The sequence below is a fragment of the Myxocyprinus asiaticus genome, chromosome 28 (genome assembly GCF_019703515.2).
Source record: "Myxocyprinus asiaticus isolate MX2 ecotype Aquarium Trade chromosome 28, UBuf_Myxa_2, whole genome shotgun sequence".
In the NCBI taxonomy this organism is placed as follows: Eukaryota; Metazoa; Chordata; class Actinopteri; order Cypriniformes; family Catostomidae; genus Myxocyprinus; species Myxocyprinus asiaticus.
Genome location: NC_059371.1, coordinates 8,111,457 through 8,138,731, shown reverse-complemented (window position 1 = coordinate 8,138,731; position 27,275 = coordinate 8,111,457). Strand labels below are relative to the sequence as shown.

At 39.0% G+C, this 27,275-nt stretch overlaps 1 protein-coding gene across 2 annotated transcripts in view; it reads left to right on the top strand.

Moving 5' to 3' along the window:
* Window positions 1-26,849, top strand: part of tspan2b (tetraspanin 2b) — a 43,190-nt gene extending 16,341 nt beyond the window's left edge. Inside the window, exons 3-8 of one of the 2 annotated variants that reach the window (XM_051659894.1) lie at window positions 7,855-7,952; window positions 10,968-11,042; window positions 11,342-11,425; window positions 11,702-11,764; window positions 11,918-12,001; window positions 26,451-26,849. In XM_051659894.1, the coding sequence (XP_051515854.1) occupies window positions 7,855-7,952; window positions 10,968-11,042; window positions 11,342-11,425; window positions 11,702-11,764; window positions 11,918-12,001; window positions 26,451-26,477 (431 nt within the window). In that variant the 3' untranslated portion in view covers window positions 26,478-26,849. Of the gene's footprint in view, window positions 1-7,854; window positions 7,953-10,967; window positions 11,043-11,341; window positions 11,426-11,701; window positions 11,765-11,917; window positions 12,002-17,522; window positions 19,926-26,450 lie in introns of those variants that run through there. The other variant, XM_051659893.1, reaches the window with a different exon arrangement.
* The last annotated feature ends 426 nt before the right edge of the window (window positions 26,850-27,275 follow it).

Here is a 27,275-nt window from a genome sequence, read left to right as displayed (position 1 = left end):
GGTGAAGGACGAAAACGCTGCTACCTTGCGCGCGGAGATGTGAGACCACTTCAATACTAGCTTCAGACTCGAGTCCCAAGATGGGCATGGCACCATGGGACACATCGTGTGGTCATCACGCTGGTCTGTCACCGTCTTTTCAGCCCTTTGACCGACCTCTCATTTCTACGGGCAGGTGTTCCCCTAGAACTGGTCTCCAGGCGCGTCGTGGTCACGACAGATGCCTCCAAAACGAGCTGGGGCGCTGTTTGCAACGGGCATGCAGCCGCCGGCTTGTGGACGGGCCCGCTACTGCATTGGCACATCAACTGCCTCGAGTTGTTGGCAATTCTGCTCGCCCTGCGAAGGTTTCGGTCATTGATCCAGGGCAAGCACATGTTAGTTCAGACAGACAACACAGCAACGGTAGCATATGTCAACCGCCAAGGCGGTCAGCGCTCTCGTTGTATGTCACAACTCGCCCGCCGTCTCCTCCTCTGGAGTCAGCAGCACTTCAAGTTGCTGCGAACCACTCACATCCCGGGCAACCTCAACACTACAGCAGATGCACTGTCACGGCAGGTTACCCTCAGGGGAGAGTGGAAACTCCACCCTCAGGCGGTCCAGCTGATTTGGAGTCAAACCTGCGGTGGTAGACACAATCACTCAGGCTAGGGCCCCCTCAACGAGGCACCTGTATGCCTTTAAGTGCCGTCTGTTCGCTAAGTGGTGTTCTTCCCGATGGGAAGACCCCCAGAGATGCGCAGTCGGATCAGTGCTCTCCTTCCTGCAGGAGAAGGTTGGAAGGGAGGCTGTCCCCTTCCACCTTGAAGCAGCACACCACAACGCAGTCAACGGTAAGTCCTTAGGGAAGCACGACCTGATCGTCAGGTTCCTAAGAGGTGCCAGGAGGCTGAATCCCTCCAGACCGCACCTCGTTCCCTCATGGGACCTCTCTGTAGTTCTTCAGGGTCTACAGAGAGCCCCCTTTGAGCCTTTGTAGTCAGCTGAGCTTAAGGCACTCTCCTTGAAGACTGCCTTCTTGACTGCGCTCACTTCCATCAAGAGGGTAGGAGACCTGCAAGCGTTCTGTCAGCGAAGCGTGCCTTGAGTTCGGTCCAGGCTACTCTCACATGATCCTGAGACCCCGACCGGGCTATGTGCCCAAGGTTCCCACGACCCCTTTTAGGAACCAGGTGGTGAACCTGCAAGCGCTGCCCCAGGAGGAGGCAGACCCAGCCCTGTCGTTGCTGTGTCCGGTGTGTGCTTTACACATCTATTTGGATCGCACGCGGAGCTTTAGGATCTCTGAGCAGCTCTTTGTCTGCTTTGGTGCACAGCGGAAAGGAAGCACTGTCTCCAAGCAGAGGATTGCCCACTGGCTCATTGACGCCATAACTATGACATATCACGCCCAGGACATGCCGCCCCTGGTAGGGCTACGAGCCCATTCTACCAGGGGTGTAGAGGCCTCCTGGGCACTGGCCAGGGGTGCCTCTCTAACAGACATTTGAGACCAGCAGGCTGGGCAACACCCAACACCTTTGCGTGTTTTCGTCCCAGGTAGTGGCACGCAATACAAGCGGATAAGCCCGGGATAGCCGGCCGGGTGTATCACTTGCACATAGCGCCTTCCACCTCCTTTTGAGCTGAAGACGTGCGCCATTAATTCCCAGTAGTGTTCACAAACTTTGTTCCCTGGTTGACTTCCTCCAAGCCCTGTGGCAGTCGAGTTTTCGGAGAGACTCTCTGCCGGCCCAGTACACGTGCTAACTAAGAGTCCTGTTCCGGGGAAGGTGCTCTGTATGTGGCAGTTCTCTATAAGGCTAACCCCATGCGATATATATCTTCCGCTAATCCCTTGGGAGGGACACCCCCTGACTAGACCTGGCGGCCCAGTCGGATAATCCCCCTTCTTTTTTAGGGAGTGGAAAAAGAGAAGGGGAAAAGAGGCCACGACTGGGTTAGCCTGTCTCTATCTTTTGGGTAGTCGACTTGTCCCCAAAGGGCCGTTCAACACTCATAACTATGTTGGGGAGGTTACGTGTCGACCTGGTGTGCTGGCTACGAGGCACACAGTTGTCTGCCCGCCACACACCGCCAGTTCACGTAACACAGTTCAGCCAGTTGTGGCGTTTCGTATAGGGACCCCTAGTGTCACTACATCGACACAACTTCGGGTGAGTGACAGATAAGGAACGTCATGGTTACTTGCGTAACCTCCGTTCCCTGATGGAGGGAACGAGACGTTGTGTCCCTCCTGCCTCAAAGCTGAACTACCCGCTAAAATGACCGGACCTTGTCTCGGCTCCTCAGCATAAAACCTGAATGAGTAGTTGCATACCAGCTCCTTTTATACCCGTATGTCCGGGGGAGTGGCATGCAAATACCACTTGGCAATTTTCATAGGCCTTTTATCAAAGGACAGAGGTGTCTCGGGCTCACAAGAGTGACCCCTAGTGTCACTACATCGACACGTCTCGTTCCCTCCATCAGGGAACGGAGGTTACGCAAGTAACCATGACGTTTTGTAAAGACATGGTGAAAGGATTTTCAGATCTAGGAGTACAAAAGGGTGTTTTGTTTGTATGCTTCTATATTTAGTGGTGTTTGCTAAGGCAAGCATCACTGTTAATATTGTCCATACTGTTAAGGATTTGGACAAAGCCTAAAGATCAAACTTTGACATGTAACCAATCCTGCACCTCTTGTGCTTTGGATATGAATGCTATCTCAAATGTAGCTTGTTGAGAGGTGTGCTAAGTGTTCTTAGGGCAAATACCACTAATTCAGAAAATGTAAATATCTAGTTTGCCCAATACACTTGCACTGTATATAACGTTGGTATTCCGTGTCATCTCATCAAACACACCTGAACCAGTTAATCAAGGTCTGCAGGTTCTCTTGTAAATAACAGACAATTGTGTTGCATCCAGCTTGGAAATGGAATTCCCTGATCAATTTCAGTGAATCTGAATTGGTGGAACAGTGAAAAAAACTGTGAAAATATCCTCCAGAGGTTATGCTTCCAGTTGAAAGCTATGCTTTTTAATGCAAATTCGCCAAAACCTTGGTAGAAGCTTCTTTAGACAAACTAGGTAGATGCCAACATGGACAGGTTGTGTGACATGCTCTCATCCTTAAAATGTACCATTGAAACTACACAAAGTCAAAGAAAATATGAACCAGACTAAATTAAATACAGGTTAACTTAAGGATGATGAACTTGTGCCGACCGCAGTGTGTTTTGAGTAGTAATTGGCTGCAAAGTGTAGGAAAACCATTGAAAATCAAGAGGCAATTGAAGCATATGTTGTGTTAATAATTTTGCATATGGTTGGGCCTATGTAGTTTATGCTAATATTAATAAAAACTCATGTAATAAAAAAATAATAAATTGCATTTACATGATATTTGAAATCATTGGATTATTCTTTGCTTCTGACATCAGAACATACACTAAACATGCATGCGCACGTTGGATAAGCCGGTAAGAACGTCGGTAAACGTGTTTGCATGCAGAGCGAAATTGGGTACTGGGCAAAAATCTAAAATGTCAATTGTTATTTGTGGCAAGTTTGCAGCAAGTTTGTGGCAACTCTAGATTTCTGAAAGGGAATTAGAACTACAAATGGGACCCCTTGCAAGAATCGAGAGTTCATGGCAAATTTGCCACAAACTTGCCGCAAATTCGCCACCGCTCTTGCAAAAATTCGGGAGTTCATTGCAAATTTGCCGCAAATTCGCCAATGATCATTTTCACATGCAAATGAGCTTTGCGACAAACTCTTCATTGTCACCAGAGGTCTGCTGCACCATTATCGGTGAAGATCTGTGTAGGGCTTTACTGCTTGTTTAGATCAGTGTTACTATCAGAAATAATTGATAATTATTTCTTTAGTTATTAATTAATATTTAAATTAATTAATTTAATCTAACTCATTAAAACCTCATATGGGGCTCCAGTAAATGTAGTGCGCTACGTTTAGGAGCGGGTTTGGTTATTAGCAATAATTAATAATTATCAAAGATAATTATTAATTATTAAAATCAATAGAACATTGATGAGAATCAATGTTAGCTTTTTTTAATAACAATTGTCAAAGAAAATCACCAATCATTAACATCGATGAAACGTTAATTTAAATTAACACTAGCTTATTGATCATTCAAATTCAACAATCATCAAAAATAATTATCAATTATCAAAAATCAATAGAATATTAATAAGGATTAATATTGATGGGGCACCACCCTGGAATCAGGGACTAATAACCAGATAGTATAACAGTCTCAATATTAGATTGTTTTCTTAGGAAAATCGACATCCGAAGAATATCGATTTTCAGAGAAAAAAAAAACAATGAATGAAGGCTTGAATCCGAGCACTGACATCCCGTCAGCATGACACAGGTGTATGCAAAACAAACCAAAACACTTCTCTATGTAATATAACAAAGTTTATTTATGCAGTAATATCAATTAATAATTAATACAATGCAGTCTATAAACTTCCGACTTACAACTACAAACTAAACAGTGATATGATTAGATATGGAAACCAAAATAATCCTATAACACATGAGGGTGTGTGTGTGTGTGAGAGTGTGTGTGTGTGTGTGTGTGTGTGTGTGTGTGTGTGTGTGTATATAAGGAGGGACGCACACAAAATGGCGGACGTGACTCTCGTGGAGAGTATGTCACGTGAGACTTCTGGCCAGAGAATATGGCCGCAAATGTGGGCGGAGAGAAACCAGTCAATGGTGTCTACCAGTTTACCGCATGTATCTGCTTGTACGATAGCTTAGGGACAAAGCTGAGCTTTACCACGAAGTTAACTACTAGCCAAAAATGTGTGCGAGAATGTTTTTGAGGGGTCGCGTGTGTGTGTGTGTGTGTGTGTGTGTGTGTGTGTGTGTGGTTAGTACGAGAGAGAGAGAGAATAAAGTGACGGCCCCAAAGCTGGTTTCGCGATCGTGGGAGAGAAAGCAGCTGTTAGTTTATCACTCAGAGACGCAGTGGACGGCTCATAAACCGTCCCGCGGTCTTTGATTCTTTAATGGATAAACTCAGTTTGCCGGTCTCACCCGCGATGGCGGAAATGCACAGAAGTCCAATGTGGTTGGACTGCAATACAGCAAATCTCATTCGTGATAATTAATATCCTGAGTATTAATAATGAGTGGACACGGCGGTCCGTAAACTGTACAAGCAATAACCTTGATACACAAGAATAACACACTGTAATATTCTGTCTCTACCCAGACATAAACCTCTTACTTGAATCGCATGAGGACACAGGTAGAATGTGTGTTCATTCGTCCTTTAACTCTGACTCGGTTCCTCGAGGCTCGGGTCATGACGGGAGACCATTTCCTCGCTCTGTCGGTGGGCGGTATGGCTGCTGATTCTCGGCGGGCTGGCGGAGAAATCAGCGACGTCGACTTGATTGAAGATGGAAGAGAAATCTTTTATCTCTTCACTTCTGCAGGCAAACGGATGAAGATGCGGATTGCTCGGCGGTCTCCTTCGGATCCGTTAAGTAATCTCAACTCGTCCAGCGAGATGGAGATTGTATGGCCACAGTTTCAAGTCAGATGTTACTTCCTTGTGCCACGAGGTTACACCTGAGAGCAGCGATGAGCTGCACCTACACACGGCAAGCAAAGTTGCTGGAAGCAAATCCTGGAAGCATTTCAGAGGTATTTCTACTCCTGATGAGTCATGGTTGAGGTGCGTTCTGTCGTGTGCCTCATCCAATAGGAGTTGAGAGTTCGATCCTTTAGTGAGCAAGGCTTCATGGGATTTGTAGTCTGTTTTGGACTCCCTTTGTTCGATTTTGGCGCGGTTTGTATCAGTAAGATTTATGACTTGTTATGTGGGAGCCTGAGTTAGGTTTTACAACTGTGTTAGGCCTGCCTTTGTCTTCTATCTGAATACATGAGGCCCAACATCTGCAAACTTCTGTCAAACATTTGCGGTGAATCACAAACTCCTCTGTATGTGAAAACAATGAGTGGCAAATTTGTGACAAGTTTGAGGCTAGTTTGTCAGAAATCTAGATTTTTGTAATGGTGATCATTTTCACATTTTAAATGAGCTTTGTGGCAACCTTGTGGCAAATTGTCCATTATCATTTTATGACTGAAATGGCAAACGCCCAAAAATAGCTAAATACAGAAATCTTGCATGAGATTGCAAGTTTAATTACTCAATGTCTTTTCATCCTGCGTAAAGATGTTGAAAGATACAGGGATGCAATACAGTCTGTCTTCCTTAGTCTTTCTCTCTCTCTGTCTCTCTTTCTCTCAAGAGACTTTAGATCTCTATTCCAGACGTCCCACCTGTCGCAGGTCTCCTGTGGCATCATTACACCTGCTCAAAAAACCTCCCCATGCCAAACTGAAATGCTCATCTCTCTTTCTCTGACCTGAGCTCAGTGTTACCATCTGTAGTATAGATCGAGGATAGATGTTAATTGACAACTCTGATCCTAGATCAGTGTGTAGCCCCCTTACTATAACAGGTAACTGGCTCCCCATGCAATCATGTATCTACAAGGAATTAGACCAGTGACCTTGCTCAGTTGCTGTGACAGATAGGAGTTCATGCTCTGTCTCTCTCTGTCTCACACACACACACACACACACACACACTCTCTCTCTCTCTCTCTCTCTCTCTCGCTCTAATGAGGAGGATAATGAGGTGAGAGAAGGGCTGAAGTGAAAGCTAATGACATCATCTTTAAGGGTTGTGTGCAGTCTGATTGTTCACTAACACATGCTCTCATCTCCTTGAGTGACACATAACACTCATGCTGCACTCTGCTGGTAATTATGTCAAATTACATCTTTCTGAAACTATATCAACTTTCATGGCAGACCTGACTGCAGTCACCTGGATCATCACTGAAGTATTTCAGACATCTCCTTAACTAGTTTTTCTAGAAGCCAGCACACTCCTGCATGGAATGTGCTTAAAATGTCATGTGTAGAATATCCACGGATATTCTAAAATGTTTACACTTGGACCCTTTTCACATTTCCAGGTTTAAAGCGCAGCAGTAAACTACCTGGTAAACTTCTATAGTGGTGAATGGGTGATGACAGCAAACATTCTTTTTGCATATTAATTTGCTCCAACACCAAAATAAAAAAGTCCACTGTTACGTTGCCAACATGATCACATGGGAACGTGACATGTTGGTACCGAAAGTTCCAGTGCCCTGCATCGACCCCATTCACAAAACAAAAATTGCAAAATAACGTTGTTTTCAAACAGCTTTTTCGAACACTCCCCTCGTCTTTCATCGATCAAAAAAACAGATAGTCCCGCCCCAAACTCACACCATTGGTCAAGCCAATGTTGCTGTGCTGGAGGGATGCTCAAACAGAGCATTTCTTTAAAGTGCCATAGAAACACCGTTTTTTTACAGTTTTCAAGGAAATCAACCTACAAATGGCTAACTTATAGTTGTCGCTGCATTGTAAGTTGAGATAGGAGGTGTCAACTTTGAAAAAGTTTAGTTTTAATATCAGGGTAATATAACAAAAGTATAGTGATATAATTGTACATGAAATCATTCCAAATTTGAAAACACAAATGTTAGATATCATTTAGCTAGATTTACCCTGTGTCGCCCCTGTTTGTTTGTTGAATATTTTAAGATATAAAATGAATAAATAATGCTTTCGATAGCAGTACTCTCATACTCTCAGCTCCATATAGCATGTTTTTCCATTTTCTAAATCCATTACGCAATAGATCACAGATTTTCCATTGCTATCTGAAAATGTGGGCCTGGCCATTACATGAACCTCAACTGTGATGTGATACCGTAGGTTGACTGATGGTTGCCCGATGTGTTTTTAACAGGTGTCTATATTCTCATCGCGGCCGGTGGTTTAATGATGCTAGTGGGCTTCTTCGGATGCTGTGGTGCCGTGAGAGAGTCCCAGTGCCTTCTTGGATTGGTGAGTGAGATAGTGCCTTCAAAACAAGTTATAAAATGCAATACAAGACAATATAAGATTTAACGTCTTATTGTAGAACATTGTGAAATATAGAAGTATTGGTCACACTTTATATTAGGTGGCCTTAACTACTATGTACTAACATCAAACACATACAAGACTATGTATTTACTGTGTAACTACATGTTGTTCTGCAAAATGGCCACATTTGCTGCTACTGAGGTTGAGGTACAGGTAGGTTTAGGAGTAAGGGTTGGGTTAGGATTAGGGGTTAGAGTTAGGTTTTGGGGTAAGGGTTGGGTTAGGGGTTAGAGTTAGGTTTTGGGGTAAGGGATGGGTTAGGATTAGGGATTAGATTTAGGTTTTGGGGTAAGGGATGGGTTAGGATTAGGGGTTAGAGTTAGGTTTTGGGGTAAGGGTTGTGTTAGGGGTTGGGTTAGGGGTTAGAGTTAGGTTTTGGGGTAAGGGTTGGGTTAGGATTAGGGATTAGATTTAGGTTTTGGGGTAAGGGATGGGTTAGGATTAGGGGTTAGATTTAGGTTTTGGGGAAAGGGTTGGGTTAGGATTAGGGGTTAGAGTTAGGTTTTGGAGTAAGGGTTGAGTTAGGATTAGGGGTTAGATTTATGTTTTGGGGTAAGGGTTGGGTTAGGATTAGGGGTTAGATTTATGTTTTGGGGTAAGGGTTGGGTTAGGATTAGGGGTTAGATTTATGTTTTGGGGTAAGGGTTTGGTTAGGATTAGGGGTTAGAGTTACATTTTGGGGTAAGAATTAGGTTAGGATTAGGGGTTAGATTTAGGTTTTGGGGTAAGGGTTGGGTTAGGGGTTAGATTTAGGTTTTGGGGTAAGGGTTGGGTTAGGATTAGGGGTTAGAGTTAGGTTTTGGGGTAAGGGTTGGGTTAGGATTAGGGGTTAAATTTATGTTTTGGGGTAAGGATTGGGTTAGGATTAGGGGTTAGATTTATGTTTTGGGGTAAGTGTTGGGTTAGGATTAGGGGTTAGAGTTAGGTTTTGGGGTAAGGGTTGGGTTAGGATTAGGGGTTAAATTTATGTTTTGGGGTAAGGATTAGGTTAGGATTAGGGGTTAGATTTAGGTTTTGGGGTAAGGGTTGGGTTAGGGGTTAGAGTTAGGTTTTGGGGTAAGGGTTGGGTTAGGGGTTAGAGTTAGGTTTTGGGGTAAGGGTTGGGTTAGGATTAGGGGTTAGAGTTAGGTTTTGGGGTAAGGGTTGGATTAGGGGTTAGATTTAGGTTTTGGGGTAAGGGTTGGGTTAGGGGTTAGAGTTAGGTTTTGGGGTAAGGGTTGGGTTAGGGGTTAGAGTTAGGTTTTGGGGTAAGGGTTGGGTTAGGATTAGGGGTTAGAGTTAGGTTTTGGGGTAAGGGTTGGATTAGGGGTTAGAGTTAGGTTTTGGGGTAAGGGTTGGGTTAGTATTAGGGGTTAGAGTTAGGTTTTGGGGTAAGGGTTGGGTTAGGATTAGGGGTTAGATTTATGTTTTGGGGTAAGGATTAGGTTAGGATTAGGGGTTAGATTTAGGTTTTGGGGTAAGGGTTGGGTTAGGGGTTAGAGTTAGGTTTTGGGGTAAGGGTTGGGTTAGGATTAGGGGTTAGAGTTACATTTTGGGGTAAGGATTAGGTTAGGATTAGGGGTTAGATTTAGGTTTTGGGGTAAGGGTTGGGTTAGGGGTTAGAGTTAGGTTTTGGGGTAAGGGTTGGGTTAGGGGTTAGAGTTAGGTTTTGGGGTAAGGGTTGGGTTAGGATTAGGGGTTAGAGTTAGGTTTTGAGGTAAGAGTTGGGTTAGAATTAGGGGTTAGATTTAGGTTTTGGGGTAAGGGTTGGGTTAGGGGTTAGAGTTAGGTTTTGGGGTAAGGGTTGGGTTAGGGGTTAGAGTTAGGATTTGGGGTAAGGGTTGGGTTAGGATTAGGGGTAAAGTTAATAGTGTAACTACAAATGTAATTAAATGCAAGTACTTTAAATGTAATTACAATGCAATAACATGCATATACATATTAAGTACATTGTATCAAATAGTTAAGTATATATTAGTTAAGGCCACCTAATATAAAATGGGTCCGAAGTATCTGATCATTGCTTTACATATATGAGGCACTGAATGTAAAATAAAGTGTGCCTAATTATGTCCGATTTAGCAACAAACACTGAGTGCCCAGTTTTAGCAGATTTACCTAAATAAGCATTTTAAAAATAATACAGTTTTCAAATGTTCTATTTTTATTCATTTTGGTTTAATAAACATTTAAATGAAGTTCCAAACGTAAGTTCGGGAGGAGCTTGTTCATTGAGACCTGCCAATCATATCCCAAGGATGTATAAGCGGCTGCTTCCCTCACACCGGCGACGATTCTTAAGGCATCCCTCCCCATCTCCTCCTTTATATTTCATAATGCCTATACGAATTATTTCCAAATTGTCTTTCTATTTATTTATTTTTTATTTTTTTGGGTGGTGTTAGGGGGAGTGGCTCAAGTTCTGTGCTTTACCCCCTCCGTTATGGACAGCATGCCAAATACGTTTACCTGAATGTGCTCTACGACTATATGAACCAGTCAACTTGTGAAATAACTATAATATACAGCCAATGTACATCTTAAATATAAATGCTAAAGCTAAACAATAATAATATTTGTAAACTGTACATCTAAATTGAATGTTAAATGCTAATCTCTCCATATCACCAAATAAAGTGGACCCAAATATGCCACTGATACAGACATACATCTACGGACAAAATGTGGAAAAAAGTTTTGAATTGTTTTATTTTATTGTTTTGTTTAAAAAATATATCGTCAATTTAAAAATTGAGCTAAACATTTACACGTTCAGGCTGTTTTGTGAGATGCATTTTATTTTACATGTCTTGACTTTAGGATATTTAATGTGGTAAATACTTAGGAAACATAAAATATTTATTAAACTGGTGTTCAGTGGCAAATTTTCATCCAACAAAAAGCAATATGATGTTTCACTGACACTTGTTGAAAGTTTCCTCTCTTTCATGACAGTTTTTCACCTGTCTTCTGATCATATTTGGATCAGAAGTTGCAGCAGGAGTGTTTGGTTTCTTCAACAAAGACAAGGTATTGTTAGAACTGTATAACAAGAAATTAATTAATCTGTGTAATTTTGATTTACATGTACACTTAATTTGAAATTATTTCAGTCTGAGTGTGTGTATCCTTGCCTATCTGCTAAACTTAAAATATACACTATTGTAGAGACAGTTTTCCAGTTACTAGAAATAAATAATGCAAGACTATTTTGATATTATAATGAGATTTATTTATTTATTTATTTATTTTATTTTATTTTATTTCTATTTATTTATTTATTTATTTATTTATTTATTTATTTATTTATTTATTTTTTGTCATTTTAGATAATTGAAGAGATAAAAACTTTCTATAATGAAGAAGCAGGAAAAAACTACAACAATACAACAGTCCAATCCTACCACAGCATTGTGAGTTTTACCCTTTTTATCCATATCTGATGGAATCAGAAAGATAAAAATGCACAAAGTGTAAAATGCCAAGGAAATCATGATGCAACATCAATTTGATCTCGTAAATGCATGAAAAAGCTGAGAGAAAAAAATTGACATGTGAATTAAGTTCACATCCAGAGAAATGATAAGCTGATTCAGCCCATTTTGAGTGGACAGTGCATTTTGGTTATATATTTGATAAACCTGATGTATTATTTAATTAGAATTTATTCAAATCCATCTTGTCTGTAGCTGAACTGCTGTGGCTCACCTTCAATAATCCCCACTGTGTGCCAAGACGTCGTATCAAACCAGGTGAGATTCTCTGGTCACACAGATAATGACCATTATTTATGCAATTGGATGCATTTTATTGTAGTGACCATTGGACATGCATTGGTACAGACATGTGTATAAGGTCTTTGTGGTGCTGACATGCATATAATGAATATTTTTCACTGTCTGCAGACATGTGATGTGGCCATTGAGGAGTTTTTTAACAGTAAGCTCTTCATCGTGGGATACGTGGGAATTGGAATCGCAGGAGTCATGGTAAATATCATTAAAAGCCCTAATTTAGTTAAAGCTGCAGTGTGTAAATTTCTGCGCCACTAGGGGCACAAACAAGAAAAGTGAGAGGGCAAAGCAACCATCAGTGTTCCTAAACTGTTATCGGGCCCTTGAATAACATAGGCCAATGATGTGCGAGTATGGGCAGCCAGTGGAGTTTCAGGTGCCCCGCCTAGGGTAAGATGTTGCCGCCCTTGGGAGTTGTTGCCCTATGCAGACTGCATAATATGCGTACAGGGAGTGGCGGTACTGCTGCTTATCATTCAACGTCGGATGTGGGATATTCCAACTTGGTATCTCAGATCTCCGACAATAAAGGCATTCCAATGTCAGATGCTTGGAGGATAACATATCGGCAAACAAAACTGCAATGTTAGCTTAGCATGTGTTCAGTGGTCAGCAGAAACGTCTCCAAACAACCAAACTGATAAATGGTGCTGTAATGCTAGCATTTGTTATACAGGTGTATGATTGTAAAAGAGAGTGTAATTTACAGTGTTTTACACACCTGTCACTGCATATGTTTGCTAAACGGGTTTTATTATCGTATAATGTAGAGACTTTGTCTCATTGATGGATATTATTCAATAAAATTGAATGTTTATCATAAACTCTTGTGGTGGAGTGAGCAAGAGACAGACACAGTCGGTGTGGCGTCAGGCCTCGGAGAGACATTTATTTGAAATAATAAACAGCATAAAAAGTCTAATAGTAGAAAAATAAAGTGTCCAAAGTGCCCAAAACAAAGGGGTAAATCAGGCATTCTTGCAGTGAAAAGGAGCTTAGTGAAGGTCAAGGACTACCGATGGACTGGTCCAAGACGTGGGCGGGGTCTGGGGGTCAGAAGCAATTTGGCAGCCTGATCTTCCTGGCCCCATCAGCCGTGACGCGTGCTCTCTTCCCTGAATGAGAACATGTTACTCGCACCAGGGTTCCAGTGAGCATCTAATTCGGCCGGTACCCTCCCCGCTCTGCTCCTGGACCTGCGAGGATGCCAGCGTACATGCATGGGAGATACCGGTCCCTTGAGGATAGGCGTGCTCTGTGTTTTAAAGGCAGTGGTGATGAGGTTCTATTCACATCAGGTGCACCTCATCATCCGCTGCCAAATGAGGCTTATTAAATTGTGCCTCTCCTTCCTTCTGCCCACTCCTGTTGTGAGCCTGGCTAAAGGATGGCCTTTAGAAGAGGCGGTGCGAAGATGACATGAGGGAGGGTCGGGTTATTCTGCCACAGTCTATAAATATCTGTGGGTGCCGACATCTTTACATGATGTCAAGCACCTGGATCTCGTGAAATCAGAGTTGAAGATTTCCAAGTTTGAAGTCTGACTATCAAAAGGCATTTCATTGCACTTTCCTAGTAGTAAGTTGGAATTCCTGACTTTTGAGTTGAATGGAATGCAGCATTAGGATCCTTGAAAAAAGATAGCCGCATACAGGTCCAGGGCTGGATGTGACATCCAAACAACTGCCATTGAAATGAATGGAAATGCTCTCTATATATTTATTCTATATTAGAAGTCCTTGATTTGAACAATGGTATACGGGAGAGTGTTTGAATTTTGTTTGAAAACTGTCATTATTTATGCAATTCTGTTGGGTGCCGCTAATGGTGAAGACATTTTATACTGTAGCTTTGATTTCATTACACTGCATTAGTAACTATACTGATGATAATGGTACCAATACTCTTTTTTTATTTTCTAAGTTTAATTAGATTAATTCAGTTTGCTAAGTTTTTTAGGAAATGGGGTCAACTTAAAGAAACTTACTCATTATGCACACAATAAAATGAAAATGCTGTCATAAAAAATGGTCACCCCTGCTTAAAAGACAGGCATAATGCATGTTGTCTAGCTGGTGGTGCTATTACCCAGAAAAACTTAGGTGGTGAAGCTGATCATCCAGTATGGTTTTTTGGGTAATGCTGGTTAACCAAATAAGTCTTGCTAATTAAGTTAGTCTAAAAGCCTTGTTGGAACACCAACATCTCATGTTGTGGACCAGCATTTTTATTTTTTCAGTAGGGATCATCTACTTTCCATAATTTTGCGCAATGCGCACACACACACACTATATATATATATATATATATATATATATATATATATATATATATATATATATATATATATATATACATTTAAACAAATTATTTAGCACCTAGCAGAGTGCTAGCATGTCCAACTACCTTTTTTCCAAACAAGAAACTATTAAATTAGTCCATACAATCTATCACTTTAAAAACAGCATGAAAAAGTATTTGCAATAATTTTGATCTATTAACTTCCATTCATACTCATCAGAACACCGGAAATGCAACCTCATGTGAAGAAATGTTGTCTTCGAAAGATTAAGTTTGGTGAACTCTGACCTGTGAATTCTAATAGCCAAAAGACATTTGGCCAAAAGTGGTTCTAAATTTCACATTTGACTTTTGGCTATATGGATGGTTTGCAGTGTTGCAGGATTCGGCGTTATTTTACATGCATAATAGAGTAGTTCACCCAAAACTGAAAATTATCTCATCACTTACTCACCCTCATGCCATCTCATTTCTTCTGTGGAACACAAAAATATTTTTTTGAAGGATGAATGATGTGTTTTTGTCCATACAATGTGGTTCAAAACTTTGAAGCTCCAAAAAGGATATATAATAAAGGCAGCATAAAAGTAATCCATACTAGGACTGTCCAATTAAAATTGGAATTTCGAATATCTGTCAGCTTTAAAATAAAAATGCACATTCGAATGCAAAAACCTGATGATGATTTATAGGTGACATAGTTACATTACAATTTTTTGGTTAGCCCATCCAGTTCAACCCTTTAGAGATGGCACGGTTTTGTTGTTCTTTCGAAACATGGCAGAAAAATAGCAGAACAGTCCCGAGAAGATCATGATAACACCAAATCATCATCATGGCTTTTCTTTGCTTACTGGAGTGTGTGAGTCTAAATTGTTGTAATAAGTTGTGCCATAAACAGCTTTTATATCACTTCACAACATCCAACTTAAAGGGATAGTTCACCCAAAAATTTAAATTCTCTCATCATTCTCAATCTCATGCCATCCCTGATGTGTATGACTTTCTTTCTTCTGCTGAACACAAACAAAGATTTTTTAGAAGAATATCTCAGCTCTGTTGGTCCTCACAATGCAAGTGAACGGGTGCCAAACTTTTGAAGCTCCAAAAAGCATATAAACACAGCATAAAAGCAATCCATAAGACTCCAGTGGTTAAATCCATGACTTCATAAGTGATTTGATAGGTGTGGGTGAGAAACAGATCAATATTTAAGTCAGTTTTTACCATAAATTCTCCTCCCTGCCCAGTTGTTGGCGATATGCACGAAGAATGTGAATCACCCAAAAGAAGAATAATGTTAAAGTGGAGATTTATAATAAAAAAGGACTTAAATATTGATCTGTTTCTCACCCATACCTATCATGTCACTCTGAAGATATGGCTTTAACCACTGGAGTCTTATGGATTACTTATATGCTGTGTTTTTTGGCTTTTTGATGCTTCAAATGGCACCAATTCACTTGCATTGTATGGACCTACAGAGCTGAAATATTCTTCACAAATCTTCATTTGTGTTCTGTTGAAGAAAGAAAGTCATATACATCTGGGATGACATGAGGGTGAGCAGATGAAGAGATAATTTTCATTATTAGAGTAAACATGCAGTTTTCTCATCCCAACGGGGCCAGCATTAAAACAGTCCCGGGTAACATTTTACAACACAACTACAGCACAGCTGCTACCTGGAGCAAAACAGGAAGAAATCACCCAAAACGTAAATTACCTGCATACAAGTGCCCGATAAGTATCGTGGATGGAGAGGGCATTCATAACTTGTTTATGTACTCAACCCACAATATCATATCCCTAGCTGGGTTATTGTGAGCAAATGCATTGCTGTGCTTATTGATATCACAGCCAAGAGCGTGAAAGCATGCTTGAACAACAGAATTGTGTTCTTGACAATTGATGGCAGGACTTGTCAAGGTACTGATGCATAATATCATTCACAGTCACTGCATATTTGATCACAGATGATGGGGAAATGAAAAACTACATTGTGCATTTACTGAGGGGATTTGATGTCTAATTGGTGTCGGTGATATCGGCAGTTGAGAGCCACATGAGACAAGTGAACATTCCATGTTTGGCGCAAACACCTAATCTGGCTTTAGTCAGGGGCTTTGTGTTCGGGCCATTGAAATGGCGATCAGCAAACTAAATCAGACTGTTGAAGGACAGTTTTTTATTTATTTATTTATTTTATTTACATATCACTCTTTGTCGAAGCATTTATTTTTTTTAGTTTATCATTATACTTTAGATTTGATATACTGTGTAAGATGTCATATAATTAATTCAATTCAGTTCATAAATATTTTGTGCAGTTCATGAAATTATATTTGTTTTATGCAATTATGTGCAATATAGTTTCAAACTTAATGCACATTTGTAAACTGCCAGTTGGTTTACACAGTTTGATGCAGTGCTTGGTTTGGTTTATATTTGCATGTTGTGCCCTGTTGTGGGCTTAGGAGACAAGCCTGTATCTTTTTCCCCTAACTGAAATATTGTCTTTAAAGGTGCCCTTAGTAAGTTCTTCCACATTGGAAAAGTTTTACTCCTGAAGAAATCATTTTTAATGTTGAAATATATGAATACAATCAAGAGCACTTACATGAGATGAGGACTCATATTAGTAACCTTAGAAAAGTTTTTTATTCTACATGGAGAGGGTGGCCATATTAGGATCACTGTTAATGGCCATCTGAATATTACTCACTTAATCTCAGTAACCACCCTGTTATTGGACACTTTCACTCTTGGATTAAATTAATAATGGTTGCCTGAGAATAGTGAATTTTAACAGAGGCATCTGTAACTGAAAACTATTGATTTTGAATGATGCTTCATCCAAGTGTCACTGTAAGTCCAAAATGAAAACCAAAAAGTTAATGAGTGCAGCTTTAAAATTCCAATATAATTCGAATTTTGGTAATATTTAAGTCAAAAATTTTAACTTAGTTTTTCAGCGCAGTCAACAGCCCGCATCATACGACTCGAGTGGTTTAATCCATGTTTTCTAAAGTGATATAATAGCTTTGGGTAAAAAGAAATTAAGTCCTTATTCACCATCTTCACTTCTCCACTTCCGCCCAGCTCTCCTATGCAGGTTCATGAGAGAAGCTTGCATAAGAACTGACGTGTGCACAATACAACCAGACGTTTTCGCAAGAACATGCAAACGTGCATTCGTCAAGCGCGAGGACACGTGAACAAGCTTCTGTCTGTATGAACCTGCATGAAGAAACTGAATTTTTGCTTTGTTTGGCATGGCATTACTGTGACATAATTTCATTTTTGAATGAAATATTCCTTTATAGACTACTATGGCATAGGACCAGGAACATTTATCAAGCAAATGGGATCGATTCTAAGTTCTTTAAAAAATGTTCATCTTCTCTTTTAACAGATTATTGGCATGATCTTCAGTATGGTTCTGTGCTGTGCAATCCGGAACAGCAGGGAGGTCATCTAAAACACTCCTACTCACCTTTGACACTTAACCTCTGCTGGACTTTCATATACAACTATAACATTTCAACCATTTACAAAGTGCTCTGTTCCCACCCTGCAAACTCAGAAAACTTACTCCACTTCTCTATAACTCCCAATAGTTGGTCCAGCTCACATTTCTTTTACTTAATCACATTGCTGGATTTGTCTTTATTTAATGCCTGCTGGTTAGGTGCATAGCTGGATCTTTCAAATGCAACAAATATAAGGCACCTTTAGATATTCCTGAAATGATTAATATCATTTTGATTTAAATTTCATACACCCTGTTCACCTCTCTCTCCAAACCAAGAGCTTTGTGGTGCTATTTTTAGCTGTTGCTGCATGGCTTCACATGCTAGATAAAAATATTATGTAATGTGAAGCCAGGGTTTCTGTGGCATACCCATGGCCAGTAAGATGGTTAATAAGTAGACAGCTCTGACTCAGAGACGCCTTTCAATTAGTTTACGAAGGACTTACGAACTTACACATTAGAAGAAACTTTGTATCATTGTTATGTGAAGACCATATCATCTAGTAAGATCACCCAGAAAATGTAATTGATGACAGAATTTTCCTTTTTGGGTTAATTATCCCTTGAAGTACTGTTTCGTCTCTGAATTTATCCATAATCCGAATAAATTGAAGGAAACCGATCGCTCTAACACACATTTCCAGCTCGGCTTTGTTTTGCATTGGAATGCTAATACCTCACCGGCAAGATGATCATGTTTCTGTTATGCAACAGCTGAGCTCATCTGCAGCCAACACTGATAGTGGTGCACCAAGGGCTTGATGGAGTCAAACCTCCTCATTCACATGGTGGATCTTTGGGTGTAGAGTTGCCTGGTAATTTCACATAAAAATCTCAGTAAAGACTCAACACACGTTTCCCCGTCACCCCCCTCACAACCACCAAAACAAAAACTACGCCTCTCTTTAAAACTACACCTGCATTAAACAGCCAATTATAGTCTTTTCAGCTAAATGTAAAGAGTAAAACAATTATTGGGTGTGAAACGATTCATGACACTACAAAAATGGAAAAGGTAACATAAAAAAATCTAAACCTTTTAAACAACAAACATTGTACTGAATAAATTATATAATTTTAGGACCTTTGAAACACATGTGACAACCTGCACTGATAAAAAAAACATCATGCCCCAACCTTTAAATGTAAAATTTTCAGTAATCTGTTTTCATTATATAGTTTTAATAGGTTATGATATAGATTATGTTCACTTGTTCGCTCAAGATCTATAACAAAAACAGGATGATAGTGAAACTTTACTTTGGTGGGTAGAATTCACCAAAAATATTTGAATTTAAGAGGGTTTTGAACTACTGAAAGTGTTTGAAACCAACATACAAAACCTCTGCACAAAACACAAATTTGTGCAATTGGACCTTTGACTCCAAATCCTATTGTTACTGAGATACAGTATAACTTACCCATGTGACAACTATCCCTGGTCAGTCCTATACAGTTCCTCTAAAGTCTAAATGAAATTGTAAGAAACTGTAGTCAGTTTCAATAGTATTCCCCAAAATAATGCATAAGGACAACTACTCAAGTACTTTCCACCCCTGGTTGACATGAAATTTCAAGCTGTATCAGTAATGTCTTGCGTTTTTTTGTTTGTTAAATTATTGTGGAAAATGCATGCAGTTTTTATGATCTCCTGATTGAGATACTGCATGGAGTATTTGTGCTTTTAAAGAGTCATTTGTCACACCACAGGACTTTTTAAGTGAACTGCAAAAAAGGATGATGAAGAATGGTGAAAAACCTAAAAGAAATGGCAACCAGTTACATCACCTACTTCCTTTGAATCGTAACCAAAAGTACTGATGTTGAATTAAAGGTAATGAAAATTTCTCTCATCATTTACTCACCCTTATACCATCTCAGATGTGTATGACTTTCTTTTTTCTGCTGAACACAACCGAAGATTTTTAGAATAATTTATCAGCTCTTTGGTCCATACAATGCAAGTGAATTGGTGCCAAAATTTGCGATATGATAGGTGTGGGTGAGAAACAGATAACTTTTACATTCTACTTCTCATGTTTTTGGTGGTTCACATTCTTCATGCATATTGCCCCCCACTAGGCAGGGAGAAGAATTTCAAGTAAAATATTGATCTGTTTCTCACCCACACCTATCATATCACTTCTGATAATATCGTATGGTATGAATTACTTTTATGCTGTGTTTATGTGCTTTTTGGAGCGTCAAAATTTTGGCACCCATTCACTTGCATTGTATGGACCTACAGAGCTGAAATATTCTTCTAAAAATCATAATTTGTGTTTTTCAGAAGAAAGAAAGTCAGACACATCTGGGATGGCATGAGGGTGAGTAAATGATGAGAGAATTTTCATTTTTGGGTGAACTATCCCTTTAACTACAGATTTTAAGGGAATCAATATTGCCATGTAACTTTACTGAACTGATTTGAACTTAGCTCAGTTCTGAAGTACTTCTTTAGAAAGACTTAAAAGGTCAGTCTTTTCACAGAACACACTCTGTAAATATCTGTTAGAGTTTTTGGTTGTCATTGTAGGTTTTGTGTTCATGAAGATCTGTATTGTGCAGCATGTGGCCAGTGTAAAGTAAATGCTGTTAAATGATATTTAGCAGGGATTCTGACACTAAGGTGCCTTTTTATTATTATTTAAGATAGCGTAGAGGTATAATCCACCCACAAAAATCAAAACAAAAAAACATCTATCATCAATTACTCAACATCATGTCATCCTAAACACATTCTGACTTTTTTCAATGGAACACAAAAGGAGATGTTGGGCAGAATGACAGCCTGAGTCACATTTCACTTTTATTGCATGTAAAAAATATGCAATGACAGTGAATAGTAACTGAGTGGACATCCTGCCTACTGTAACGTCTCCCTTTGTGTCCCACTTAAAAAAGAAAGTAATGTGTGTTTGGAACGATGTGATTGGGAGTAAACAATCACAGAATGTTTTTGGGATGAAATATCACTTTAATATTTTATTTAATGATCTATTTCAAAAGGTTTTAACGAGGGACAAAATCTGATTTTTTTTTATTTTATTTTTTTTATTGTACTGCTGTCGGTTGGTTGTTCAGAAATATTTCTGCTGGTGCATCACTGCTGAAGGTCCTCGAGTTGAAGTGGCATTAGAGTAGCGATTTGAATAAACCATAGTCACTGCTAAAGAAGCGTAACACATGAAAATGTTACAACTTTCTTTAAAGTGTTTAGTTCACTTTCAATGTTGATGTAGATCTGTATTGTTTTTTTACCTAAAAGCAACCCAATTGTGGTTGATCAGATTGTAAAATAATAAGTGTGGAACGTGTAGTGTGGCTTTGGAGTAGGGGCTCTGTTGTAAAAAATGTTGTGTATTATTCCTACAGTTTGTGTAGACGATGTAGAGATGTTTTTGTACTGTAAACATAAATAACACTGCAGCTTTTTTGATGTTGTTCATAAATTGTGTTTAATTTATTTTTTGGAGTCGAGTCAAAACAGCATTCTCAGGAATATTGCTGCATGAGAACAAATAAACTTTTTTGAAGTTGCTGATTGTTGTGTTTTTCAGATATTCATTTTTATAGCAGTAAAATATGTATAAGTATGTTTTTGCACACATTCTTTTAAGTTTGCATAGACAGTGAAACGTACCGTATTGATGCACTGACAGCACAACTTCAGAGTCATACAAATGCTTACGAATCCATATGTTGAATTCATTAAGTTTACTGGTTGATTTTAATGTATTTATAGTCAATGAGATTGATTAAATGTTCAACGCCTTCATATTTATTTAACGCAATTGATGCATTTACCTAATTTATTACGGTCTTATTCTGTTCCGTGTGATTTATCATGCAGAAATGGGTATTTTTCTTTGAAAATTATCATAAAATGATCATAAAGTAATCAATTTTATTTGTACTCTATAATCCAAGTCTTCAGAAGCCAGATGATAGCTCTATGTGAGGAACAGACCCAAATTTAAGTCTTTATCCAATGATCTTCTTCTCCATCCGCCGTGGCAAACACTCAAATGTTACTCTAAATTGCCATACAATGACATGGAATGGTGACTTGGGAGTGAGGACTATCCCTTTAACTATTGCAGTTATGTTGCAATCTTTTAACTGATTGCAATGGCTAGACCCTCGCTGACAGGGCTGAAGCCCCGGATCTTTTAGGTTTAATGTTAATTACTTCAGGGTACAAAAGCAACAAGGCAGGCTTCAATTCTGGCTTCAAATATAAATAAATTCTGATCAGTGAGCCCAACTTGCATTAATTGATAGTTTGCACTTTGACTTTTACCTGCAGTTCGTGTTCAAGTTCATCAGACGAATCTTTAAGAACGCATCGTGTGGGAGCTTTCTATTTTCTCTCACAGGGGTGCAGAGGCACTGAAGTTTTATTATGCTAGCCTTATTTCTAAATATCTAATCTATAAGCCTCATTTCTAATCTTCATTTTTTTTTAACAATCCACACACCAAGTAGTTTAATGCATGCGCCAGTCATCTTGTTCGGTTATTCGGGTTTAGTTGGGAGTCGGTACGCGGGAGTAAAGAATGTTTATTGAAATGGAATTTCCTCAAATGCAACCCAAAATAGCAGCACAATGAGCAATAAGAATAAATAAATAGCACAATACATAGGTTTTAAAATGATAAATCTCACAAAAGTCGAACAAAAATGATCAAATTGATCACTGCCTGTATATGCTCTCTGCCCGTGTTGGTTCACATTTCCATGTCATGTGCGTGGAGTTAAACTGCTGCGTTTAATTTAAATGGTTTAAAATCAAATGTTACTGAACTTGTCAAATTGTTGTACTTAAGTCTGCACACCAGTTTGTCAAGCGTTGAAACTTTGTTTTGTTAAAAACAACCTGGAATCATGTTTAATAACAGTCATGAAACCCAGCGCAGGTGTTTCGAGATGCCTTTATAAAAATGTACGTTATTTTTAACTTTACTTAGTGATTGGCACATCCACACTGGACTCCCTCTCTCACTTCACACTCCGCTCTCTGTTCCTGAAGCACTAGTCACTCACACCTGAGCCCAATCCAGCGCTCAGTCACATCACCTCTATAAATCCTCACCCCGCCACTCCATCCTCATCTAGTCTCCGCAAGGAACACTCAGATTTACCTGCTCTTCCTACGTACATGAAGCTCTAGTTGTTTACCCTATAATCCTTGTCTCCGTGATCCCAAGGACTCATCTTCTTCCTCTGACTTCCTGGATTGGCTCTCCTTCAGCAAACTCCCTGCAAACACTACCTCTGTCATTAAAGTTAAGTTACCGATCTCTCTTTTAACATTTACCTAAGATCTTCTTCATCAATAAAGCTCCCACTATTGGGTTTATCCTTTCTTCTGTGTCTGTGTTGTGTCATGACAGTGATCCCACGATGGCATTTTATTGCCACGTTAAATTAAAAAAAAATGTAAAATTAAGATTTGATAATTAAGTCGTAATATTTTGCGAATAAAGTAAAAATTATGAGAATAAAGTTGTAGCATTATGATATTAAATTTTGTATGAGAAAGTCAAAATTGTTGCAATAAAGTCGTAGCATTTTGAGATTATAAGTAGTATATTGTGTGAATAAAGTCTCAATGTTAGGCTAAACAGAGCGTCATTATCACAACGATAGAACGGACGCTGAGCCAGCAGCTTCATTAATGCAAGAAATGGATGTGGAGGATTTTGCAATAAAGAAATCCGTGGTTTTTTGGCGGATCAGCAGAGTTATTAGTATCCGGACACTGCAGCGGTTATGTAGAAATGTAATTTATTGAGGAGAAAATTAGACAGATTCGAGCAGTCCTGTTCGGTATTGTTATTGGGTTTTCCTCTCTAAACAATATTGTAACTGAGGGGATGTTACCACATACAATATCTTGATATGGACTTACTTAATTCACAGCAGTTCCAATTATTTTTCGCTTCACTTGGGTGCGAGCCTATATCTCGTGCCTCCCTTGACAGGCGCCCACATGTTGAAAACTCCTGTGCCAATGCGCACCTCATTCATGAACAGAGAGCTCGCAAAATCTTCCCATAAATTCAGCTCGGTTTGATAGACAAGTTATCTCCCTGGTTAGTGATGTTGTATGTAAAGACACAGACTCTCCACTTTGCTGTTGTCCACCTCATCACTTTGATGTTACTTTCCTTTCGATTTATTCTCAAAATATTATGACTTTAATCTCATAATGCTTCGACTTCTCGTTATTTTTACTTTATTCTCAAAATATTATGATAAATGACAAATGCAAATTTAAATTGTTAAATGACTTTGATTTTGTTGTTAGCGTTAATTTCTGCACAATGAACAATGAGCCGACAAGTTGTAATTCTCGCTTTGATCCTCCGCAGTTTAAATTAAAATGTGTTTGATTTGTTTATTGTGTGCCTGACGTTTGCTTATATAAAGTTCTGAAACGGTGTCAGTCTTGCGCTTAATATAATTATTATTTGACAGGTAGGGTGGTCATTTTTTAAGTCATGTTCTTATTTTTATATTATAATATGGCCTGTGGGCTAAGCTCCGGATTACACTGATGTCTAGCGATGCCCCTGGCTGGAAGTGAAATGTTAGCAGCACAAATTGAATCCAGGTTGTGTCGCGTGACATGCGCTAATGTCTTGTATCAGGTGCATGTGTGAATCCACTCATAGTGTGAGCTTGGCAGTTTGGCAGTCTAAAGTGGCAAAGTAATGCTTCCACTATCCCAAACATTACAAATAGAGATCATTTATTAGTTTTGTCACATTATTTGGGCCAACCAGAAGTTTTCAGAAGCCTGAATGAAACTATTAACCTTTTCAAGAGTAGGGTCTGAATTCCTCTGCAGTGCACCCTGGAGTGAGTTATTTTTGCACGTGACACTGCACAGCCATTAAAGGGGGGCAGAGTGTAGATGAGAATTTTCTTTTTTCTTTTAATTTTTTATTTCTTGTCATTAAAAAATAAAAATACTCTATGTAATAAAGGAAACATGTGAACAAATGGGTTATGTCTGCTGTACTGTATTTGTTTTATTTATTTCATTTATAAATAGCTATAAAAAAAAAACAAATGAACAGATAATATCAGCAGTTCGGTTTGCCTATGCACTGTTTGACATCTCAGACGTGTGTGTGTGTGTGTGCGTGTGTGAGTGTGAGACAAGCGCTAATGTAAACAGACGTGACAGCATGCATCCGATAATCATGCTCAGCATGTGTGTGAGTATACAAGTTTTAAACTGTTATCATGGTGCTTTTGTGATATTTTGTCTGTCTGTTTTAGTAAACAAACGTTTTATATACAGTTGTGCTCAAAAGTTTGCATACCCTGGCAGAAACTGTGAAATTATGGCATTGATTTTGAAAATATGACTGATCATGCAAAAAAAAAAACCTGGAATCAGGTCTTTTATTTAAGGATAGTGATCATATGAAGCCATTTATTATCACAGAGTTGTTTGGCTCCTTTTTAAATCATAATGATTACAGAAATCACCCAAATGGCCCTGATCAAAAGTTTACATACCCTTGAATGTTTGGCCTTGATACAGACACACAAGGTGACACACACAGGTTTAAATGGCAATTAAAAGTTAATTTCCCACACCTGTGGCATTTTAAATTGCAATTAGTGTCTGTGTATAAATAGTCAATGAGTTTGTTAGCTCTCACGTGGATGCACTGAGCAGGCTAGATACTGAGCCATGGGGAGCAGAAAAGAACTGTCAAAAGACCTGCGTAACAAGGTAATGGAACTTTATAAAGATGGAAAAGGATATAAAAAGATATCCAAAGCCTTGAAAATGCTAGTCAGTACAGTTCAATCACTTATTAAGAAGTGTAAAATTCGGGGATCTCTTGATACCAAGCCAAGGTCAGGTAGACCAAGAAAGATTTCAGCCACAACTGCCAGAAGAATTGTTCGGGATACAAAGAAAAATCCACAGGTAACCTCAGGAGAAATACAGGCTGCTCTGGAAAAAGACGGTGTGGTTGTTTCAAGGAGCACAATACGACGATACTTGAACAAAAATGAGCTGCATGGTCGAGTTGCCAGAAAGAAGCCAATGCCACAAAAAAGCCTGGTTACAATATGCCCTACAACACCTTGACACGCCTCACAGCTTCTGGCACACTATAATTTGGAGTGACGAGACCAAAGTAGAGCTTTATGGTCACAACCATAAGCGCTATGTTTGGTGAGGGGTCAACAAGTATTGTGCTCCTTGAAACAACCAGCTGTAATCTTTTTATCATGGTACTTTGATGACGAGTTGGATATATGTATATAAAATGAACTTAGTTTGTGGTTTAAAAGACTGTATGAGTAACTGTTTGAGCGAATATAAATTACAGGCGCTTGACCAGCGCAGCCTGTGTCGGCGCGAAAGCCGATTTGAATCTGGCAGCTTGCAACATAACTGGCTGTTGCAGAAACACATATGTGTGACGGTATGTATTAAAGGGTTGATATAATACATTACAACTAAAATTATTTTAGCTTGAATCTAAGCTGTGTATATGCATGTGAATTCAATAGAAATAATACTTTTTTTTTCATTCAAAATGTTTCTAATTTTTAGAAAGTAGTCAGTGTTTGTTTTAATATTTCAGAAAGAAATAATATAATTTTTTTTACCACATAAGCTCCAGTAAAATCCCATGATATTATTAGCATTTTCCTAATAACCATGATGTCTTTAAAAACAGACTTTCTAATATATCCATTAAACATCACGGTCATGTTGGGCACAGGGTTGGCACTTTACATCAGGACTTTTCTCTGTATCTCTTGCAGGAAATGTGCGTGTCAGCTACAAGTTGATGCTATGCAGGAAGCACCAGTGCAAAACCACACTGGCGAAAGTTTCAGCCAAACTGCATAGTGTGCAGTTTTCACAGACACAGATGTCTTCTTAGTTCACACTCACACATGTACAAAGAATTAAAGTGTGTGTAAATATATTTTTTGTTACTTGTCAATGTGATTTGAATCATTAAATCATATTTTTGTACAGAAGTACACGTACATAACTTTTTGTTTTATTCGAGACTCTTCCAATTGTTTTCATGCTAAAATGCAAATGATCTTTTATTTAAAAACTGAACTCTTAGTTTATGTGTCTAAATAAAATAAAAAAGGGAAAAAAAAAACAGTATTGCTAAATGTCAGATTTATTGGGACTTTTTATCGAGAAATCTCAAGAGCCTTTTGTCGAAAATTACACATCACTTGAATGTACTTTAAGTGGAATCAGTTTTTCAATTATATGATCATTTAAATCAATACTTTATACGTATATAGGCCTATATACTGGGGGGGGGGGTTGGGTGGTTTACGAGGACATTTTTTTAAGTTACAAACTGGTAATTACAAGGGTATTATGCTATAAAATGCTATAAAATATATGTGCAATAAAAATCTGTGTGTGTGTGTGTGTATGACCAATTTAATACCTTTTTGATGTTATTTTAGTCTAGCATAATTTATTAAAATTGTTTCTCTTAGTCATACAGTAGTTGGAACTTTTCAGCAGTGTTAGTGGAGAATGGACTAACAGAACTAATTCTTTAATTTTGTGGTATCCCATACAAAATAAATAAATAAATGTTTATGAAACTT